This window comes from Mandrillus leucophaeus, unplaced genomic scaffold, assembly GCF_000951045.1.
Source record: "Mandrillus leucophaeus isolate KB7577 unplaced genomic scaffold, Mleu.le_1.0 Scaffold5, whole genome shotgun sequence".
Classification (NCBI taxonomy): domain Eukaryota; kingdom Metazoa; phylum Chordata; class Mammalia; order Primates; family Cercopithecidae; genus Mandrillus; species Mandrillus leucophaeus.
In genome coordinates, this window is record NW_012105364.1 from 14340950 (window position 1) to 14363958 (window position 23009).

General features: G+C 35.6%; 1 protein-coding gene across 2 annotated transcripts in view; it reads right to left on the reverse strand.

The window, feature by feature from the left end:
* Window positions 1–23009, reverse strand: part of CPED1 (cadherin-like and PC-esterase domain containing 1) — a 327742-nt gene that overhangs the window by 146996 nt on the left and 157737 nt on the right. For both annotated transcript variants that reach the window (XM_011995975.1, XM_011995976.1), the window contains exon 16: window positions 22482–22650. In XM_011995975.1, coding sequence (XP_011851365.1) covers window positions 22482–22650 — 169 coding nt within the window. The remainder of the gene's footprint in view (window positions 1–22481; window positions 22651–23009) is intronic.

A 23009-nucleotide genomic window follows, 5' to 3' on the forward strand; every position in this document is an offset into this window, starting at 1 on the left:
AAAGTGAAGCCAGTACGCTGGTCAACATAAAGTCCTACTGTCTTTCGGGGAGGGGATTCCTCAGTTTCTACATTGCTCATAATCAGTCAGAAACACTTAAGGCCTAGATGAAACTTAAGAAGTGAACTAAAGAAGTATACTAGACCAGAGAGGAATTGGTGGCAAATTGTGGATATAATCCTCCAAATCCACAGTGGCACACAGCCCCTTTAAATCCCGGGCCAAGTATCCAGCAGTGGGCCATGCCTTGTGGCGTCTGGAAAAGGAAGTGATCACAAGGTCTTAGTAGGGCCCTCTAATCAGATTTGTGATGTTCTGAGCTTTTGTTCCTTAATATTTACAAACACACAAATAGTGGAAGAAAGAGCAGAGCACCTAGCAGTAAATTGGGACTGAGGACATACTTCTAACTTGACATTGATTTAAAATGTTTAGATTATTGAGGTTTTAAAAAATCATTTGATCTCTCCAACCCTGTGATGCCCGAATTCTTTCTTCAATATTGCCACCAAGTGGTCAATGAGTCTACTCTTTGGATAAAGACAAACATATTGCCCATTGAGAGGGCATATTTATTTTATCTTTGGAGAGCTATGGGTATGAGAATGGACTTATCTATATAGAACTGGTAACTGTCTTGTTGTGAGGCTCCATAAAATATAAAAATTGAGGACATCTGTCATTTTTTCATGGCCCATTGTTCAACCCTCTCTTATTTAGAGGGAATCCTATACTATAAATGCCAAGTAATCCTGCTCTGTCTAGTGAGCAGAACAACGGCATGTGATTTAAATGTGGCTAACTGGATGCCTCACCCTAAGATTTCAAATTTGGAACAAATGACACAAATAAGATGGGACAGTTTAGAAAGTGTTCATGGCCTTGATGTTCAGCAGCAGAGGCAGAAGCAGCAGCCTGTGGGCTCTGGAGAAGAAAGTGTGTCCAGTGACAGTGGGAGTCGGGGTAGTACCTTGCATGCAGCTCCTCCTATTTCCCTTGATTCCTGTCTATTTTCTGCTTCTATAGTCTTCCCACAATAGCTCAATTCTGTAAGCTACCAGATATGTTTTGAATAAAGTTCCTTTTCTGCTTAGGTTAGCCAGAATTGATTTCTATTTCCTGCACAAGAACATTGACTAAGAAATTAGATGTAATAGAATGTTGTGGGGAGTGGGGGAGAAATGATGAAATGACATTAGAGATGTTTGGTTATCTAAGTAACAGTGGTTACAAAGCCTACTTTGATTTGTTTTTAAAATAAAGAGGATTTACTAGCAGATTTCACCGAAAAAATCCAGATTTCCAGGTTCCAGGTGACGTTTGATTCAGTGCTTAAACAATGTCACCTGTTTCCTCTCCATCTCATTGCAGTATATTTTAGTTGTTACTTCACCCTCAGACTCCACATGGGAGCCTTCAGGCAACTGCAGGTTCTCTCACATGTCCACACATGGCTGTGGTCATGCTGAACTTTAAAACCTCACATCACTTTCCTGGGAGTTCCTGCAAAATATGCATAAATATCATTATCACTTATTGGATTTTGTATCCAACTACTTACTACTGATTGATTTAAGCCAATGAAGTATAACCTTAGAACTGGTAAGAGGCCAATTCCTCCAAACCTCATAGCCAAGCATAAACAACAATCAATTCCCAAAGGAAATTAGAAATATTATTTTAAGAAGGACAGATGCTGGGAAACACAGAACAGAGTCTATCTGAGGTTTATCTTCTGAATATCTCCTCCAGTTCTAGGACTTAAAAGATGTCTATAAAATATCTACTTCCAGTCTCAACTCTCCTCATGGACTCCAATCCATTTATCCAACTACAAATCAAAGTAGGCTTTTTTGAATTAACAATATAAATTGTTCTAGTCATTATATCCCTTCTGTTCACTGCCCATCCTTCCTCTCACACACACATTGATTAAGTTTATCATCTATGGTATGAGTGCATTGGATTATATCAGAAGACATGAACTGATGTTCTCTGTGTGGAATCTGATCACAGAATTTTATTTACATTTTTGCCTTGCAGAGGCTTCCCTTTTAAAAATTAGTTACCAATATGTAAAACTTGAGAAGTCTTCCATTAAAATTCAAATGTTAGGTTTCTTTGGAAGAATTAGGAGATTCCACAATACTGAATCATCCTTCCAAAGTAGCAGCAAATATCTTGAGCTGAGCAATTGCTGTTCACATTTAACAGGGCATATGCTTTCCACTTAGCCATAGTCCTCACCAGTTCGTACTGCCTCACTCTTGGCCTAATTGTGTCATTTATATTAGCCACATCTGAAAAGATTTGTGTTTGCAACACTTTATAGATTTAAGTCCCAGGTCTGCCACTTGTTTTCTGTAATGATAGGTGCCCATCACATATGGCTGCCTTATACATTAAAGTGATAAAACATGGCAAGAACAGAGTAGGCATTTACTACAATAGACTGCTCTACTGTGTGAGGTTACTCCAATCATAGATAATAGTTTTAATTGAAGAGTCTCAACTTGTAAGGTAAATAAATAAATGAGAAATAATTTTATTTTTTTGAATAACTGCTATTATACTGCTCTGTTGACAAACCTACCCCCTTTCTGACTGGATCTGGCTCCCTTAATGATATTAAAGTCCTATATCATTACACTTTAGAAATTGCCAGTTATTAAAAGTCTCATTTTCACTAACACTTTATTCTCATTTTGATCCAAAACTTTTCCCCGGGGAAGTGTAGATTTGCAGCTCCCACACTTTATGGTAGGCAGAGAATTATGACAGGTCTAATTCTGAGATAGCTCTTATAATTTCCAGCCCTTGATATATATCCATCTTCCTCCAGTTATTCAAGCAAACACTAATCTAGGTGTCGCTGGAAGGGATTCTGCACATTTAATTAAATTCCCAAATCAGTTGGCCTTAAATTAGGGAGCTAAAATCTGGGTCTAGAGGTCAGAGACAGGGAAGACAAAGAGAGAAAAATCCTGGGAGAGAGATTCAAGGTGTGAGAGTCCCCACTGATGACTTAGGAAATGAAAGGGACCAGGTGGCAAGGAATGCGGGCAGCCTCTGAGAGCTGAGAACAGTCCTTGACGGACAGCTTGTAAGGAAACAGGGACGTCAGCCTCCAGTTGCAGGTAAGGGAATTCTGCCAGCAACCCCAGTGAGCTTGTCAGTGGGCTCTTGCCCAGAGGCTCCAGACAAGAATTCAGCTGGTCAACACTTTAATTTTAGATTTTGAGCTCTAAGCAGAGAACACCGTCCCACGGCCCCTGGATTTCTAAGCTACCAAACGTGAACTAGTGAATGGATGTTGTTTTAAGTTGCTACATTTGTGGTAATTTTTTGCACAGCAATAAAATGTAACACTGAAGGATTGGAGGTAGTGAATGGGGTCTGTTCCCTCCTAACTTTCCTAAATTTTTTCCTTTTGATTTAAGGTGGGAGAAGACAGCAAAATAAATCTCTTTTGGGGATCATCCCTGTTGACCTCGCTCATTGTCTCATTGTTGGGGGGTAGCCTCAAAAAAGCCCTGATGTTGAGGCAGTGGTGTGGACCATTGAGAGGCTCAGCTACCTTTTCCAGCTGATCCTGATTAAAAGCCTCAGGTGTCTTTTCATCTCCTGCCGGGTACCTGAGAAGCCTACATGCAGAACCGCATTTCTTCTACCTTCTACAGCTTTAACTCTGGGGACTGTGGCCTGGGACAGATATACTCTACCTCGAATTCCTGAGAACTCAAGGGACTGCTCCTTGCCCCTTCTTAGCCTGACGAGCCTCACCAGCAGCAACAGCTCAGCATGCTCTTTCTCCCTTTCTGGCAGTGCAAGACCATTCCTCAGACCCTGTTAGTAAGCAGATATTCAGCCAGGTGAACAAGCAACTTTCTCTCCCTCTTGAAGTCGTCTCTAAGCTTCACAGGTGACTACCTTAAGAGGAGAAATCATGGACCCCTCTCCCTTCCCCCTCTGGGGGCAGCGACGGGGACATAGTCTCTCTTCGTGAACAATACGTTCCCCAAAGGTCACCTCTTCTCGCTCTCTATCCCCTCATATCTCTCTTGCAGCCAAATATATGAAAGTCTGACGCTAAGAAGGAGGGCTTCTTTTACTGAGATAAGGAGAAGAGGAACTGTACTCATACAAGCTTCATGCACAGGGATATCAACACTATTCTCATGCGATAGTGATGTAACGTCATAGTGATATAATGTAATAGTGATGTAATGTAATGATGCATTTAACATTTTTAAATCTCATGTACCCCATAAATACATACACCTACTATGTATCCATAAACATTTAAAATTAAATAAATAAAAATTTAAAAAAACAATTTGGTGAATCTGGATATAAAGTGTATAGGAATTGTTTATACCGTTTTTCAACTCATAACTTCAATATTATTTCAAAACACAAAGCTTAAACAATTTAAAAATTATATATGCAAAAAACCCCATAAACATAATCATGCATTTTAACATTTTTCAAGAATGCCATATTAATGTAACCTAGAGCATAACTATTAAAATAGGGCATGTATTTAATTTTGCATTTAGTTTGAACAGTATCATTTAATTTTACAAATATTAAGAACTTTCCAGGCATTGTGCTTAGTGAGGATGATAAAAGACCTAGGCTTTGGACTGGAGAAGTTTACCGTGGATGTGTTTGTGTGTGTTCATGTATGTGTGCAAGTGAGGGAGAGGGATGAGAGTAATATACAAGAACAGAGTGTTAACTAACTGTAAAGTTTTTATAAAGATACCACAATTATTTCACCATCTTAACCAATATTGTGCCAATGGGTGGGGGAATCCATGCCATTTAAAATAGAATTTGAGTAAGATTGGGATTGCTTCTTCTGGTAACAATAAGAGATAGGTACATTTGAAAATACTTTTCAGTTAACCATTTTAATATTTAAATATATATCTAACTTCAAATTCTTTCTTATCATAATGAATCCATGTACCCGGCATAACAAATCCATGTTCTTCTATTCAATTTTTTGAAGAGGTACACAAAAACTTCTGATCAAGTCAGAGGCCCTCATTGATTTCCCCCAAATTATAATCTCAACTCCAACTGATCATTCTCCACTCACGGATTCTGGTGCAGTTTTGAATAAACTTGAGTTTTACAATTCAGAAGAGTAAATTGTATAGATGTCTTTTTCTCTTTCTGAAACTTAAAATCTAAAATTTATACCAGTTTTTTACATACTCAATAGAAAGTGAAATCTTTATTCTCTGGGTCTGCAAAAGCAACTTTTGAAGTCGAATATATCTATCAACATACTCATTAGGGGCATTTTTTCCCTACAGTTTTGGAGAGAGTTTGAAAACCAATACCAGTATGGTTTAGATATTCATAATTGTTTACACATGTTTCAGTAACAAAATATATTTGGGGGTGTTGGCACTTTATTTTAGGATTTGGGATAGCTGGAAATTATTATTATTATGGTTAAAAGTGTTCTAACTGGATAATGGCATTAAAAAGAATATAACATTCTGGAATTTTTCCTCTTAACATGGAAAACATTATTTTATTACATGGAGTTATTTAAATACAGATTAGCTGTTGTTTGGCTAGTTACATATGAAAGTGTCTAAAGAAATAGGTTCTTGGAAGAAGCAACAAATAGAAAATGACTATTGTTTCTTATTATTAATAGCATTATTGTTATGCAGAGAAACCTTAGTACTCTTCTTAGGGGCTAGATGGTTAAAATATTCCATATACTGCAGTGACAGATTCTAATTAAATATTTAAGAAGTGGGACATCTTTTCCAATCACGATACACAGTATCTATTACCTTGGAGAAATATAAAAAATCTTTTATTATGTGTTCCTCCAGAAAAAAAAAAAAAAGATGATTAATAAGGGACTCTGTGGCTCCCAGAACCTGAAATGTTTCTTCTAAGGAGCTAGACTATGTTAAGAACCAAGAGGAAGCAAGGTTCAAAGGAAATTCATCTAATATTTGTGCTCTGGTTATGAAAGGGGGTGAGAAGCTATTCATCAGCGGCATGTGTCCAGTTGGCAGGGAGGGCTGAATGCCAGACTGAGGGGTTATCGGGATCACAGATGGACTTAGCATCGGAAAGAGGATGTCAAAGACGCCCAGTCAGTGGAGGCTATTTTGGGGGCTTTACACAAATCATTATTTTTTCATTCTGTACCAGTATTGCCTCAGTCAAATGTATTTGTTTAATTTCTAACAAACATGCAAACCCATAAACAGCAGCAGAATTTAATATAATAATTACCTCTTATATGTTGATACCATGACCCAATAATTACTTTCTATTTGCTGATTGGCTATTGAAGATTTGCAGATTACCAATGTAGGTCTCATCCTTGGAGATATCACTGAAAGAGGGTTATTAAAGTGATGAATTATAATTATCTCTGAATATAATGCATTCCTTTCATCAAAAATTTTTTTACACTTTTTACATTTTGTGATATCAAGACAATGCCACTAAGACTTAACCAGTAAGGGTATAGAACAGCTAAGTCAATATTCTAAAGAATATTCTAAAAAAGAAATAGGGACCCTTTTCAGATAGGAAGGGTAAATTGTCAGTGAACTGGCAATCCTGCATTCATTTTCCTCATTTTATTCATTCATTTTATTCATCTCCAGGAGCTCAGGAACCATGTCTAGGTCTGGATGCCGATACCCCTTCTACATAAGGCACAAGTACAAACTGCTAGTGGGTTTGATACCTGATTCATGGGTTCTCATCCTTACTCTGCCACTGACTGGCAATGAACCTTGGTCAATTATCGATGGTGGACTTTGGCAAATTACTGAGGTTTACTGATATGCAGAGTGAGGTGTTAGATGTCAAAGATCCTCCTAACTCTAAAGTTCAGTGTGACATTGGAACACAAGACTGACAAATAGCTATGAACTATGAACCTGTCTACTAGCCACAGAGCTATTGGTCAATCCTACAGCTAGAAACACGTCCCATTGCTCACACCCTCCTCTACTGGTATCTTCCGCATTAACAGCGTTGGCTCCTCAAACCTTTTCCCCACACGTAATTGTTGCAGGGCTCCCTGGTGTACTCGACCCCTTTCTTATGACTGCCCCCGTCACTATATTAATGATAGCATATATTAAGTGGACTTTTAAAGGCTTACCTAAAACCTAACCTCATTTGTAAATTTACTTCTATACACCCACCAGAAATTAATGACAAGTTCCAAACAATAACCTACAAATTAACTCTTGGAGCCAAAACTGTATGTAAAGCACATATAGTTGACCCTTGAACAACAGGAAGTAAGAAGAGGGGTGGTGGTTACTGGTGCCAATTCTCCAGGCAGTCAAAAATCCAAGTATAACTTTCGAATCTCCAGAAACATGATTACTAATAACCTACTTTTGACTTGATCAATAGTATTCAAGTAAAATCAAGTATTGACTTGAAGCCTTACTAATAACATAAACAATTGATTAACACATATTCAACTGACAATACATATCAAGGAATTCAACTTTTTCTGTTATACCATGACTTTTCTCTGCTTCTTGGGAGCACTTCCAGCATCATTAGTGGTGGCACTTTGTATGGGTGCCCTGGTGTTACTCAAGTTTACAGTATTGCACTAAATACAATAAAAATATGCAAGAGCCATGAGAGATCACATTTTTTATTTTTTTATTTAGATAAAATGTGCATATACAATTTACTGTCTTTATTATTCTTAGGCATACAGTTCAGTGGTAATAAGTATAGATATATTCTTTTTTCTTTCCATCCTCCTCCTTCTCCCTATTGTTTCTGGCTTCTGGTAACCATCACTCTACTCTCAATCTTCATGTGATGTATTTTTTTTTAGCTCACACATATGAACGTGAACATGCAACATTTGCCTTTCTGTGCCTGGCTTATTTCACTTAATATAATGGCCTCCAGTTCCATTCATGCTGCTGCAAATTACACGATTTCATTCTTTTTTATGGCTGAATAATATTCCATTGTGTATAATACAATGTTTTCTTTATCTAATCATCTGTGACAGACACTTAGGTTGATTCCATATCTTGGCCATTGTGAATAGCACTGCAATAAACAGGGGAGTGCAAATATCTCTTATATGTATTGACTTTCTTTCTTTTGGATATATACTCAACAATGGGGTTGATGGATCATCTGGTGGTTCTATTTTTACTTTTATGAGGAATGTCCATACCATTCTCCATAGTGACTGTTCTAATTTACATTCCCACCAACAGTGTGCCAGAGTTCCCCTTTCTCTGCATTCTTGCCAGCATCTGTTTTTGTCTTTTTGATAAAAGCCATTTTAATTGGAGTAAGATAATATGCCATTGTGATTTTGATTTGCATTTCTCTGATGGTTAGTATGTTGCACATTTTTTCACATCCTTGTTGGCCATTTGTATGTCTTCTTTTGAGAAATGTCTTTTCTGATCTTTTACTCATTGTAAAATCAGATTTTTTTTTTTTTTTTTTTTTTTTTTTTGCTATTGAGTTGTTCGAGTTCCTTATATATTTTAGCTATTGAATCCTTGTCATATGGACACTTTGCAAGGAGTTTCTCCCATTTTGTAGGTTATTTCTTCGCTTCGTTGATTGTTTCCTTTGCTGTGCAGAAGCTTTTTAGCTTGATGCAATCCTGATTGTCTAATTTTGCTTTGGTTGTCTGGGGTTTTAAGGTCTTATACAAAAAAATCTTTGCTCAGATCAATTTTCTGGAGCACTTTTCCAATTTTTTCTTCTGCTAGTTTTGTATTTTCAGATTTCAGATTTAAGCCTTTAATGCATTTTGATTTTTGTGTATGAGAAATAGGGGTCTAGTTTTATTCGTCTGCAGAGAGTTATCCAGTTTTCCCAGCACCATTTATTGAAAAGACTGTCCTTTCCCCATTATATGTTCGTGGCATCTTAAGTGAAAGTGAATTGGCTGTAAATGCATGGATTATAGTTGGGTTTTCTATTCTGATCCATTGGTCTACACGTATGTTTTTACACCTGTATTATGATGTGTTTGTTACTATAGCTTTGCAGTTAATTTTGAAGTCATGTAGTCTGATGTCTCCAGTTTTGTTCCTTTTACCAAGTATTGCTTTGGCTATTCAGAATCCTTTTTGGTTTCATATAAATTTTAGGATTGTTTTTCTATTTCTGTGAAGAATGTTGTTGGTATTTTAATTGGGATTACATTGAATCTGTAAATTGTTTTGGGAAATATTGTCATTTTAACAATATTAATTCTTCCAATCCATGAGCATGGAATAGCTTTCCATTTTTTTGTGACCTTCTTTATCAGAGTTTTATAGTTTTCCTCATACAGATCTTTCATTTCTTTAGATTGATTCCTAGTTATTTTACATTTTTTTGTAGCTATTATAAATGGGGTTGCCTTCTTGATTTCCTTTTCAGGTTGTTTGCTGCTGGCATATACAAATGCCATTGATTTTTTTATGTTGATTTTGTACCCTGCAACTTAACTGAACTTCTTTATCAACATAAGTTTTTGATAGAGTATTTAGGATTTTCCAGGTATAAGATCATGTCGTCTGTGAACACAAATCAATAAACATGATATATTATATTAACATAATCAAGAATGAAAGCCATATTATTTCAATGCTGAAAAAGCATTTGATAAAATTCAACATCTCTAGGCTGGGCGTGGTGGCTCATGCCTGTAATCCCAGCACTTTGGGAGGCCAAGGCGGGAAGATCACGAGGTCAGGAGATCGAGACCATCCTGGCCAACATGCTGAAAACCCGTCTCTACTAAAAATACAAAAATTAGCTGGGCATGGTGGTGCGTGCCTGTAATCCCAGCTACTGAGGAGGCTGACTCAGGAGAATCTCTTGAACCAGGGAGTTGGAGGTTGTAGTGAGCCAAGATTGCACCACTGTTCTCCAGCCTGGTGACAGAGCAAGACTCTGTCTCAATAAATAAATAAATAAATAAATAAATAAATAAATAAATAAATAAATAATTCAACATCTTTTTATGATAAAAATCCTTATCAACATGTATATAGAATGAATATACCTCAAAATAATCAAGGCCATATACGACAAGCCCACAGCTAACATTGTACTGAACAGAAAATTTAAAGGCCTTTTCTCTAAGGACTAGAACAAGACAAGGATGCCCACTTTTACCACTTTCATTTAATGTAATTCTGGAAGTCCTGGTCTCAGCAATTAGGCAAGAGAAAGAAATAAAGGGCATCCAAGTTAGAAAGAAAGAGAGATCACTTTTTACTGTGATGCACAATTTACTGGAGAGTTAAACTCCTCATATGGAGATGATTAGTGTCAGTTGACATCTTACATGGATACTTGCAACACTTGAGCCCACTGCAATAACCCGCTACAAAATTATTACAGTAGCACAGCGTTCGTTCTATGCAGTTTTGATTTAATACTTCATCTTCACATTTGTTTATATTTCTCTGGACTGGAAATGGCACCATGTATGGTCTATAAGGGTTTGGTACATTTTGATACATTTTAACTTTGTATAACAGATTTGTATATATATTATGGTAGTAAGTGATAAAATAGACTAGGATCTACACGTTTTATGTATTAATGACATACCTAACTTTTTCTTACTTTTTGATGATTCTAGGCCAGACTGTGAGTTTTTTGAAATTGTCTCAAAATCTTCAAAAATGTTTTCAATATATTTATTTTTAAAAATCCGCTTGTAAGTACATCCGTGTAATGGAATCCTGTGTTATGCAACGGTCAACTGTACTTACTTTAACAATCTTGTTTTGGTATATCATAGAGTGGCTTATAGCTTGTAATTAGCAGTGCTCTGGAACCAGAATGTCTGGGTTCAAAAATGGTTTCTGCTACTTACAAGCTATGTGACCTTGGCAAGTTCTTTGTGCCTCCATTTCTCCATCTATGAAATGGGAATTATTAAAGTATCTACCTTTTAAGTGTTTGATTTAGTTTTGAGAGTTGAGTTAGTAAGTGGAAAACAATTAGAATAGAACCTAGCACACGGTAAGTGCTAAATAATTATCAGATGCAATGCATCTCAATCTTCTCAGGAGGGACAATTCTCTAATATGTGAAGATGTATTAGCATTTGAGAAATATCTAAAAGTCATTTGGAATAAAATCTGGTTTCAAAACAGTGAGGAAGAGTTTAGCAGTTTTTGTTGAAATCATGTAAGCTAAGACTCATTTTCTCATTTAGTTTATTATAATATATGAACAAGTTTATAGTCTTTTAGAATAATAGTATTTTTTAGAGATTATAGATACAAAATAATTATATTACATCATGGTTATGCCTCATTCCTGATAAAACATAGGTAATATCTGTATCCTTTGCTACTAATTTATTAAAACAGCACAGAGAACATTGATCCCTTCATCCTTATCCTTAATGGAATCTACCAAATGAAATCTGTGAAAGATGTTTCTGGTTTCAACAAAGAAATATTTTCTCTCTTATTGTTAAATAATTCTTTAATTCCCAGTCTCTCAGCTGAGACTGCTATTAAAATTAAATTCACCATTAATCATGCAACTGTCAAAATTAAAATACATGTTTAAGGCAAAATTTACACTCAATTCTGAAATGTTTGTAATCACATTCATTACAAAAATGTACTGTGTAATTTAGCACAGGTGATTCATGCTGCAAAGTCCTTCATATTTTTGCATCTTATTAAATCTAAACTTAAATATAAGAAATTTGAAAATCTCTAATACATTTTACTAGACTTCAATGGAAAAATAAAATTTGATATTTTAAACTTTCCTCTTATGCCAATCTGAAGACATATTTATTTATCTCTTTTAAAATATATATTTTGCAAACATGGATACTGGACTCTTTATGTGCCTGGGCACTGTTCCAAGATCTTCACAATATCAACTCAATTTTTCCTTAAAAACTCCCTCAGAGCATCAGTATCATTACTATCCATGTATGACAGATGAGAAATTGTCCAAAGTCTCTGACAAGTAAGGGTTGAGCTGTGACACAAATCTTGACAATATAAATAGTATTTTGATCAAAGTATTTAAGAGGGATTATTTCACTCAAAGAAAATGTCTCCCTCCCTGTTATTTCTTAAACCTTTGAAACCTGGGTCTCTTAACTTTATCAAGAATTTAATTTTAACATAATTTGTCAGGTCAAGAAGCCCACATGCAACATTTATTTTCCAAACCATTAGGTCTGGAAAGATCATCTTCAAGCATGTGGAGGGGTGGGGAGCTAGGGGATGTGGAGGAGGTAAAAACCCAGCAAACACAGTGAACGTCTGTACCACATTGCTAAAGAATGAGGTCCTGAGAGCTGGAGGGCACTGGGTAGGGGCCTGCTCTGCTTTGAAGAATGAAGTCATGCTCAATGTTTTAAAATCATCAGTCCTGCCTATAAAAGGGTGTGGGTGAAAAAGAAAAAAAGACAAATTAGCATCATTTTCAAAAGAAGTTAAATATGTCAGGTGGTAAAGTGTCCTAATTCTGTCTTCAGGGAACATATATCAAACCAGCCTGTAGTTAGTTCTGCAATCAGTGAAACCATCTGCAAGGAATACTCCATCCCCCATTCTTGTTCCTACAACACGTGCCTATTGAAGGAAATGTCACAGTTAGTCAAATGCATGTGGAAATTTTCTCAGCATTACCTAATAGAAACATTGGGCTGACCTTTCTTTGAACAAAAAACAATTTGTTATAGCCTGCTGAAAGAAAGCACACCAATGGCTTTAACTAATGAGGACAATATAAATAGTCCAAATGATATACTGTTCAATTTCTCTGGGTTTTCAGGAGCACCATTGCCTACATCTCATAACCACTTTGTGAGTCTGTAAGAAGAAAGCGAGGGCTAGTAGCCCTTTATGGATATTTATTTCTAAGGCAAATATTAGATTCAGTGGCAATTTGCTTTGAGAAATATAACAATTGCTGATTCAGATGGTGCTAATACAGATCATTGAAAAAGTACACGATTCCCAAATGTTATATTGTTAAATAGACACCAATTTCCTTATCATTAAAACTACAAATGAAACAATGTGTATAAATGGCGCAGTTGCTGGAACAAAGCAGGTCCTCAATAAACTGAATTATAATCATGTATATTTTATGCCAGAAATGAAACTATCCTTATTATGTGTGTCACTGCTAGTAATATTCTGCTTCAGATTGTGAGTTACTAGGATAGGAATTTTTACCTGAGACTTTTCATACCTTTGACATTGTATACAGCATTGAGCATATATATGTACATTATTTCTTGAGATGAAGAGTCAGAAGTTTCATCAGATATTCTAAGGGGCACATTGCCTCCTCCAAAATGTTAAGAACCACTGACCCATTTGAAATGAATGAACCATTTGAAATGAAAGAACCACTGGCCCAAATGAAAAGATTTCATTTGCTTCGTAAAGCAAATGAATCATTTGTTTTAACTTATACTATATAGAACCAAACTTGGTTGTTTGATAAAGCCAAAAATATCTTTAAAAAAATAATAAATTGGTCAGGCACTGTGGCTCATGCCTGTAATCCCAGCACTTTGGGAGGCCGAGGTGGGAAGATCACAAGGTCAGGAGTTTGAGACCAGCCTGGCCAACATGGTGAACCCCCGTCTCTACTACAATTACAAAAATTAGCCAGGTGTGGTGGCAGGGGCCTGTCATCCCAGCTACTTGAGAGGCTGAAGCAGGAGAATCGCTTGACCCCAGGAGGTGGAGGTTGCAGTGGGCCAAGACTATGCCATTGCACTCCAGCCTGGGTGACAGAGTGAAACTCCATCTCAAATAATAATAATAATAATAATAATAATAATAATAATAATAATGTTTTAGACTTGGTTTGGCTGTGGGAAAAGGACTTATAAAAATGCCCAACCTGAGGCTGCAGAGAAAAGGAAATACTTATAATGTTGGTGGGAGTGTAAATTAGCTCAGCCACTGTGGAAGACAGTTTGGAGATTTCTTAAAGACGTTAAAACGAAATTACCAATTGACCCAACAATACCATTGCTAGGCATATATCCAAAAGAAAAATCATTCTACCAAAGACACATGCAGTTGTATGTTCATCGCAGTGCTATTCACAATAGCAAAGACATGGAATCAACCTAGATTCCAATCTACAGTGAAATGGATAAAGAATATGTGGTACATATACACCATGTGGAATACTACACAGCCATAAAAAAGAATGAAATCATGTCCTTTGCAGCAACACGGGTATAGCTGGAGGCTATCATCCTAAGGGAATTGATGCAGGAACAAAAAACCAAACACCACATATTCTCACTTATAAGTGGGAGCTAAACATTGGGCACACATGGACATGAAGATGGCAATGATAGACAATACTAGATGGAGGAGAAATGGAGGGAGGTAAGGGTTGAAAAACTACCTCTTTGGTACTATGCTCACTACCTGGGTGGTGGGTTCAATTGTACCCCAAACCTCAATATCACACAACATACTCATGTAAGAAACCTGCACAGGTACCCCCTGAATCTAATATAAAAGTTGAAATTATGAAAACAAAATGCCTAACCTTGTACCTAAGATTTCTTCTCTCACCACCATCCTCACTATGCTGGTATATGCCTTTGCTTGAGTTAGTTTGGCTTGTAAAATGGGGAAGGAAGTGTAGAAAGAGAGATAAAAGATAAAATTTTGGAGCAATTAAAAGCCCATAAAGACATGGGCATCAGGGACTGGCATTATCAAAAAGAGGTTCCCTCTACTTCTCTTTTAGCCACAACCTCTTTCAAAGTTTCAAATGTCACATTGGAAATCCAGCTACTCAAGCAGAATATTTTAGGAAAAAAACCTCTCAGGGTTCCTTTCTATTGCTATGTCCAGTTCAGAAATCAGAAGACAAATTCTTAGAATGTCAAAACATAAACTTGAAGCAACAATGATGGAATATTGAAGACGGCGGTACTTAGAGAAACTTCTCTGGATGCTGTCAGAAGCTAGGAAGACCCAATTCTCCTGCACATTGTATTGGCCCTGCTGTGCTGCTGGGTAGCAAAAGTTTGCTTCTTCTAGCAGAGGAAGCAGATGTGAGTTGGAGAAACATGCAAAACAAATGTGCTGAGCAAAAGTTTTTATTTAAATGATAATCTATCGATCATAAGTGGCATGACCTCATGAGGTGACTGTTTAACATGACTCTTTTTCATCAACACAAAAGGTAATTTATATAAGTGCTGAAACAGATCATGATTGAAAGAATATGCCACTCTGATCTTTGCTTGCTTTATAAGAAAACTGAATGTTAAACAAAACCTCCCAAGCCTTGGATGTATGCAAATGCTTCCTGGCCACTGGGGAGGTCTATGCACTCAGAACGTCTCTGTGCACCTGCTGCTCATTAAAATAACATTTTGCTTCCCTAGGTGCTTTGTAGGCTCTTGGTAAATGATGGTAAAGGATGGCTCACTGGTAAAGGATGGCTCAGTCCATGGACAAATAATCTGAAATACCTGCAAATGTTATGCATTTAAATCAAGGGCACTTAACAAGACTTGAAAGGATGCCAACAGCCCAGGTCATTTGATATTGAAGTAGGTGCCACTGCTAAAGGTCTCTTAGAGTGAAATGGAAGAATAGAACCAACTTCTCTATTAGGCACAGCAGCCACAGTGCCTACAGCATGTGAAACTTTTAGGGGCCCCCAAATTTTTATTTTCTTTAAAAGCAGAAAAAAAAACTTTTCAGTCAGAGAAGATAGTCTACATCTGTAATATAAATATATTTGTCTTTATATCAACACTTTTGTAAAATGTAATATTTATTTATTTATTTATCGGAACAAAGCGTCTACAAAGGCAAAAGTGACTAGGACCCACACATGTCAGGAATACAATCGATGGAGCAGCCCAGTTCACTCAATCTCATTTCTAACTCCCAACCAGTTCTTACCTCTGTTCCCCAATTCCCAACAAGTTCTTCCTGTCTGGCATCTTCCGTACTATCTGCTCCTATTCCTATTTCTTCCTCGATTTGAAGTCAGCAAGACCCATATTCAAACCCCACCTTTACTATTGATCTATCTCACAGAAAGGGTTGACAAGATTTCTAACCTTTCTAAAGCCTTAGTTTCTCCATATGTTAAAAAATAAGAGGAGGATTAAAAATCACCTATATTCAAGGTTGGGGTAAACATTAAATAAGGCAAGAAGGTAAAGTGCCTAACATAATGCCTGGCACATAACAAAAGTTCTACAAATGCTGCATTGCTGCTACACTTATTACCTCGGCTGCTGCTGCTGTTGCTATTGTATTCCCCTGTAGCACATAGCATATTTCTTAGAACAAAGTGCATAGCGGGTACTTAATAAGCATTACTAGTTGAGAGCGTTTCACTATAGCACATATTGTATTGCTAAAAAATTAAATCATATTCCTGTGGTAAGTTGAAGTAGGCAAGGTAACTAATAACCATTAAAATCGGTATTTAATTGTCAGTACAACTTTGGAAACTCATAGGTTTTTATTAAATGATTATTGATAAATGCACTCCCTATTCTCTTATTATGGATATTTGCTATTAGATACCTATCACTTGAGCTATTTTATAATAGCCTCTATGGTGTTGGAAGGGTACAAAAAATAAATGAGTTCTAAACCATTTCAAAATATCATAACTGAAGTCATTCACACATCATTTAACATCTCAGAAACTAGATGGCTAATTGATTTTTAAAAAATAAGTCATGAAATGCCAGTTTCAAATGTGTAGCGAAATGCTAGAGAATTTTTTAAATATGATTTTCTCCTTTCTTGGTATTATCTGTTTTAAAATGAAAGCTGTTTCAAACAGATCTGTGAAACGTAGTCTCCAGGCTTCTCCTGTATATAATCTTTCTGTAGCTTTTATTTATGACTCTATTCTGGTGCAACATTTTGAGGGCAAAATGAATATGACACCATAGATCATCTGTACAAATCAACTTGTGTGAATATTATATTGTTCTCCATGTCAAAATTTTTTGATTTGGAAAGGGATATTAAAAGAAATGTTCCCCTATGTGTATAGAAATTTTCTTATAAGTGTAGTTTATTAATTCCTAAACATGACATATTCTAGCCGCAATAAGTTTATTAATTTCTAAATCTGTCTTCCTAACAGCAAAACATTATACTGTTTATGGGTAAATCAAAATGAAATAACAGACTCATTATATTATATGATGTCTTATGTTTTATTAACAATCTTTTCTGTAATTGAATGCATGTTTCTGATTGTAATAATTACATTGGACAGAAAAGAAGGCAGATTTACGAATAGAATAAAGAGCTGTCAGAATAGTATCACTGTGTGCAGAAATGATTTAAAATACAAAGATGAAAGATAAGAATGATTCTCCAACATGCAACATTGAAGGATTACTCACAAATTATTCACACTCCTAGTAAACACACAGGACATTAGAAAAACAGAAACCCACTTGTCTAAACCAGTGATTCTCAATCACGGTTGACTTTGTCCCTCAAGAGACATTTGGCAATGTCCGAAGACATTTTTGGCTGACACGTCTTGGGGAGGGGAGTTGCTACAGGAATCTAGCGGATAGAGGCCAAGAGTGCTGCCAAACATCCCACAATAAAGAGAGTAACTTTTCTGGAACAAAGAAATATCCAGCTTCAAATGTCAATAGTGCTGCGATTGAGAAACTCTAGTCCCAATCTGGTTATATGTTATGTAAATTAACTCTTTCTCCTTCACTGGTAATAACTAAACTAAGAGCTAATTAAACTAAGATCTGTCTCTGGGACACTCATATACAAATTCTAATTAGCATAAGAATAATTAAAATATAGACATTAAATAAACTCAAATAGTTCATTATGGCTAAGTAGGTACTTAACAATATTTGAAAAAATGTCTATTAATAAATTAATCAAATTATCTTACTAGTTATCAAAGTGTTGTTGAAATTGATTTTTTAATTGACTGGTATGCTTTATCTTTGCTTACTCTGCCATGTTAGTCTTTTGGCAAAATAAGGTTACATGCAGAGTCGATGCTCTGAAGGTAAGAATAGGGAAAGGAGAAATTAGGAGGCTTGATTAATCTTAAATTGGTTCCTTCTTCTTTGGTTATTTGGAAGTGGATAGTCTTTTAAGTGTGTTGTAGCTTGAATGTCCCCAAAATTCATGTGTTGAAATTTAATCCCCATTGTGATGGCATTAAGATTTTTAAGATGTGATTAAATCATGAGAGTTCCACTCTCATAAATGGATTAGTGCCTTATAAAAATGCTGAAGGGAACTACTTTAGACCCTTTTGCTGCCCTTTGCATCTTTCCCCATTTGAGGACATAGAATTTTCCCTTTTTGCTCATTTCCCCCTTCCACCATGTGAGGATGAATCACGAAGAACCTCACTAGACTCCAAAGGCCAGTGCTTTGATTTTGGACTTCCCAGACGCCACGACTAAAGGAAATAAATTTCTGTTCTTTATAAGCTACCTAGTCTCAAGTATTTTGTTAGAGCAACACAAATAGACTAACAGAATGTTTATTTAAAATTTAATAATGGGGTTCATTAGGCCAAAATCTAATTTGAAATGTAGGGAGAAATTATAATTTTCCCTTTGATCTATAAATAAAATTTAATAAAAGTTTAGTTCATTTTCCTTTAGATTTGCCTGCATAGGCTTTGGGGATTCAAATGGAACAGCTTGTCATTTAAACTGCAATAGTTTGACTCTAGATTTCAACCCTACAAATATTGTGAGGACACTGTGGTTATTGACAGAAAACAAAACAAAACAAAACAAAACAAAAAAAGGACAGCTTGGAGAACTAAAAATTTATAAGTCTCATGATGTATATCTGCTTAGCTATTAATTTGAAACCTAACGACACTAATGAGATGACATATAAAAGAGAAATAATAGAAAAGTCTATGGGTTAGAATTTTAAGTGGAATCTATGGTGAGAACATTTTACCCCTGCTGTTGACTTCCCCCAGCTCATGAAGCCACTTGTGCCTAGTAAAGTATCTAAAGCAGTCCACATTATTTATGCCACATTTTTCTGTTCACTCATTTGACACTTTCTAAAAAGTACTAGTGCTTATCAGATAGTTTTCCATGTTATAAAATATTACTTACTGTGGGACCACACATAAACTTTAAATTAAGACCTTGTGGAAATGATTCTTATAAATTACCAACATACTTTTCTGCAATCATTTGTAGGATTCATCCCACAAGAATTTTCTAATATTTTTCTTGATAATATACTAACATTTTTCTGACATAATCTATTCTTTTTTTTTTTGTATTATTATACTTTAAGTTCTAGGGTACAGGTAATGGCATGATAATTAACTCATTTCTGATCAATACAACATTGGAGAAACATGTCATGGAAGAAAGGAATATATAACTTTCCCACCAATCTTTTTTCTTAATTTATTGAGGTATAATTTATATGCAGTATACAAAATTTTATATATATACACACAAATACACATGCATATTTTATATATTATATAATTTTAAACAGTAGATTGCAAAAATCTTAAGTGCACAATTAAATTTTTATCTACATAACACCTAGTTATATATGTAACCACCACCCAGATTAAAATATAGGACATTTGCCCAAAAAGTTCTCTCATGCTTAGTGGTACCCATACCTTCTAGGTAATTGCTATTCTGACTTCTATAAACATAGATTAGTTTTGCTTATTCTTGAACTTCATATAAGTGAAATACAGTATTCTTTATATATCTGGCTTCTTTTAAATTTTTTTAATTGTTGTGGATACCTAATAGTTGTACATATTTATGGGATACATGTGATATTTTGATACAAGTATACAATGTGTAATGATCAAATCAGAGTAATTGGGATATCTATCACCTCAAGTATTTGTCATTTCTTTGTGTTAGGAACATTCCAATTCCACTCTTTCAGTTGTTGTGAAATATACCATGAATTACTGCTAACTACAGTTGCCCTGTTATACTATTGAACATTAGACCTTATTCCTTCTATTTGTGTTTTTTTGTGCCCATTAACATCTGCTCTTCATCCCGCCCTTTCCACTGCCCTATGGTTAAGCAGCATTCTATTCTTTATCTCCATGATATCCACTTGTCTTTAGCTCCCACATATGACTGAGAACATGCGATATTTGTCTTTTTGTTCCTGACTTATTTCACTTAATATAATATTCTCCAGTTTTCTCCATGCAGTTACAAATGATAGGATTTCATTTTTTATGACTGAGTAATACACCATTGTATATATGTACCACATTTTCTTTATCCATTCATCCACTGATGGACACTTAAGTTGACTCCATATCTTGGCTATTGTGAATAATGCTGCAACAAACACAGGAATGCAGTTTTCTCTTCAATATACTGATTTCCCTTATTTTGGAAATATACTCAGCAGTGGGATTGCTGGATTATACAGTAGTTGTATTTTTAGTTTTTTGAGAAACCTTGATACTGTTCTCCATAGTAGCTGTACTAATTTATTTTCCCCTCAACAGAGTACAAGGGTTCCCTTTTCTCCACATCCTTGCTAGCATCCATTATTGATGTCTGGCTTGTTTTTCTGAATGCAAGGTTTTGAAGATTCTTTCATATTTGTGTGTATCCGTACTTCATTTATTTTTAATGCCCCAATAGTATAATATTGGATTTTTTTCCTTTCTTACTGAATTATTTTCAGCTTTTAGCTACTATGAATAAAACCAATATGAAGATTTTGTGTATGTGTGTCTTTTCATGGGCACATGACTTCCTTTATCTTAGGTGTATAGCTAGAAGGACTGCTGAGTCATTTATATATATTTAGCTTTGGTGGATACTGCCAAAGTTCTCCAAAGTGGTCAAACATTTCACACTTCTCCCAGCAATGTACGAAAAAAAAAAATGCTCCACCAAAAAGGGTAAGAATATTTAGTTTAGAAATAATTATACACACATAAACATACACAAATATACAAAAGCATACCTCCCTCTAAGTTTTTGTTTATTTTTTAAAACATTTTTGGTGTGGCTATATTATTTGTCCTTCAATTCAGAAGCAGGTTGAGACAGCAATCCGAATAAAGCAAATTGACAGGTCAAAACCTGAGAGGAACATATTTTAAAGTCTTCTCCATAGTGTAGAGCAGTGTGTCCTCAAATCTGTCCCACAAAAATATATTAATAGCTAGTCTATTAAAACCATATCAGATAAGTTTGGAAATGAAGCACACTATATATTTTCCGTACTATAAATGAATCACTATTTAAATTAGTATATTAGAGGTTCAGAGAAGTCCTATAGTAAAGACATCTACTTAACTTTGTTTAGCTTATTGTTTCACCAACCAGTGGGTTTATTTGACCATGGAACTCTATTCTACTCTTTGTTAAATATGCTTATTAATATCTTGGAGAATAACATCTTCGTCTTTCTTTGAATGAATCTTCAGACCAATGTGAAATTCCATTTGATTTAGTGGTAAGTCCTAAACTAGTGATCAGTTTTCCTTAAAAAATAAAAGTTATACCAACCCCCGAGATTTTTAAAGCTCTTGGAAACAGGTAAGACAGTGGCGGGGTGATTACTGTGTCTGGCTATGACGTTTATAAAAACAACATGGTAACCATACTATCTGTCAAGGCCCAGTCAGCAATACCCCTCTTTTACTAACCATCTATTCTTCAAAGCTCCCAGTAACATTTAATTTGACATGATATATTTGCAAGTGTACTTTCTGAGTGAATTAGCAGATATGTGATAAAAATACCAATTACTACTTCCCTGGAATCACCTGTAGCAAGGCGTATATGACATGAGGAAACATACAAAGTTATACATAGGATCCTTAAAAGAGCAAAAATAGGGAGAAACCATAGAACAAAGGTGTTAGGGTAACATTCACCCTTCTCCAAAATGAACAAGGTTACAAAATGGTATGTGCTGCTCACAAGAGAAACTACAGCCGTGTGAAATGAGTACTGTATGAGAAGTGAATGTGAAATACAACTATCCCAAGCAAATTTAGTTTCATTTATCCAGTATCCCATCTGTAAAATAGTTTCATAAATTTTCCTCTTAGTCTTTGAAGTAAATTCTACTAAATCTAGCTTAAAATTTCAAAAGTAGACCCAGGGACAAATCCAAGAAAAATAGCCCAATTCAAAAGGAAAATGTGAAACCGATTTCACAACTAAGTGTGAGTCCTCAGACATGTATTTTGCACATTAACCACAATAAGTCCACTGAACACAATGAGCACAGGCAGTAGCCATCACACTAAAATTACTCACAACGAGGTGCCTTAGATACCTGGCTGGGATTCTCACTCTTTTGAAATGAGACCAGTTTCAATTTCAAAGCATACAATTTCTTGTAATAATTTTCATTTGGCATTTTTCACACGGGTTAACAGATCGTTTCCAATTCAACCCAAGTGCAAATGTAAACTTCACTTACCTGCACAAAACCACATGCTGTGAAGGCCTCAAACAAGGGCAGACTTGGGCGGTCTTCTCTATAGATGGTGAGTTTGTACGTGATCAGGGTCTCACCATGTGCTGGAGATTCATCCACCACAAATATTGAGATTTTGTTCATTCCTAAGCCCAGAGGGTAGCTGGCAAACCTGGAGAGAAAGAGGGAGAGAGAAAGAGAGAGAATATGAATAGGAGAAATTTATTCAGCCCAAACTGATTCATATATCAATATTTACTAAATGCCTATTTGAATAAATAACAGGAAAGGTCTATACAATTTCATAAGAAACCTAAAATATGAAAATAAATAAATATCTCTTTCACGGTACTTTACTATGCCAAGAGTGTTCTTTCAGGACAACTTATATCTTCCACAAATTAAAGCAAAGGAAACTAATATTTATTAGCCACCTGCCAGGGTCACACATTATCTCATTTAATACAACTAGGATTGTTCCTATTTTAAATATAGAGACCATGACCTAGAACTAGTAAACACATCATTCAA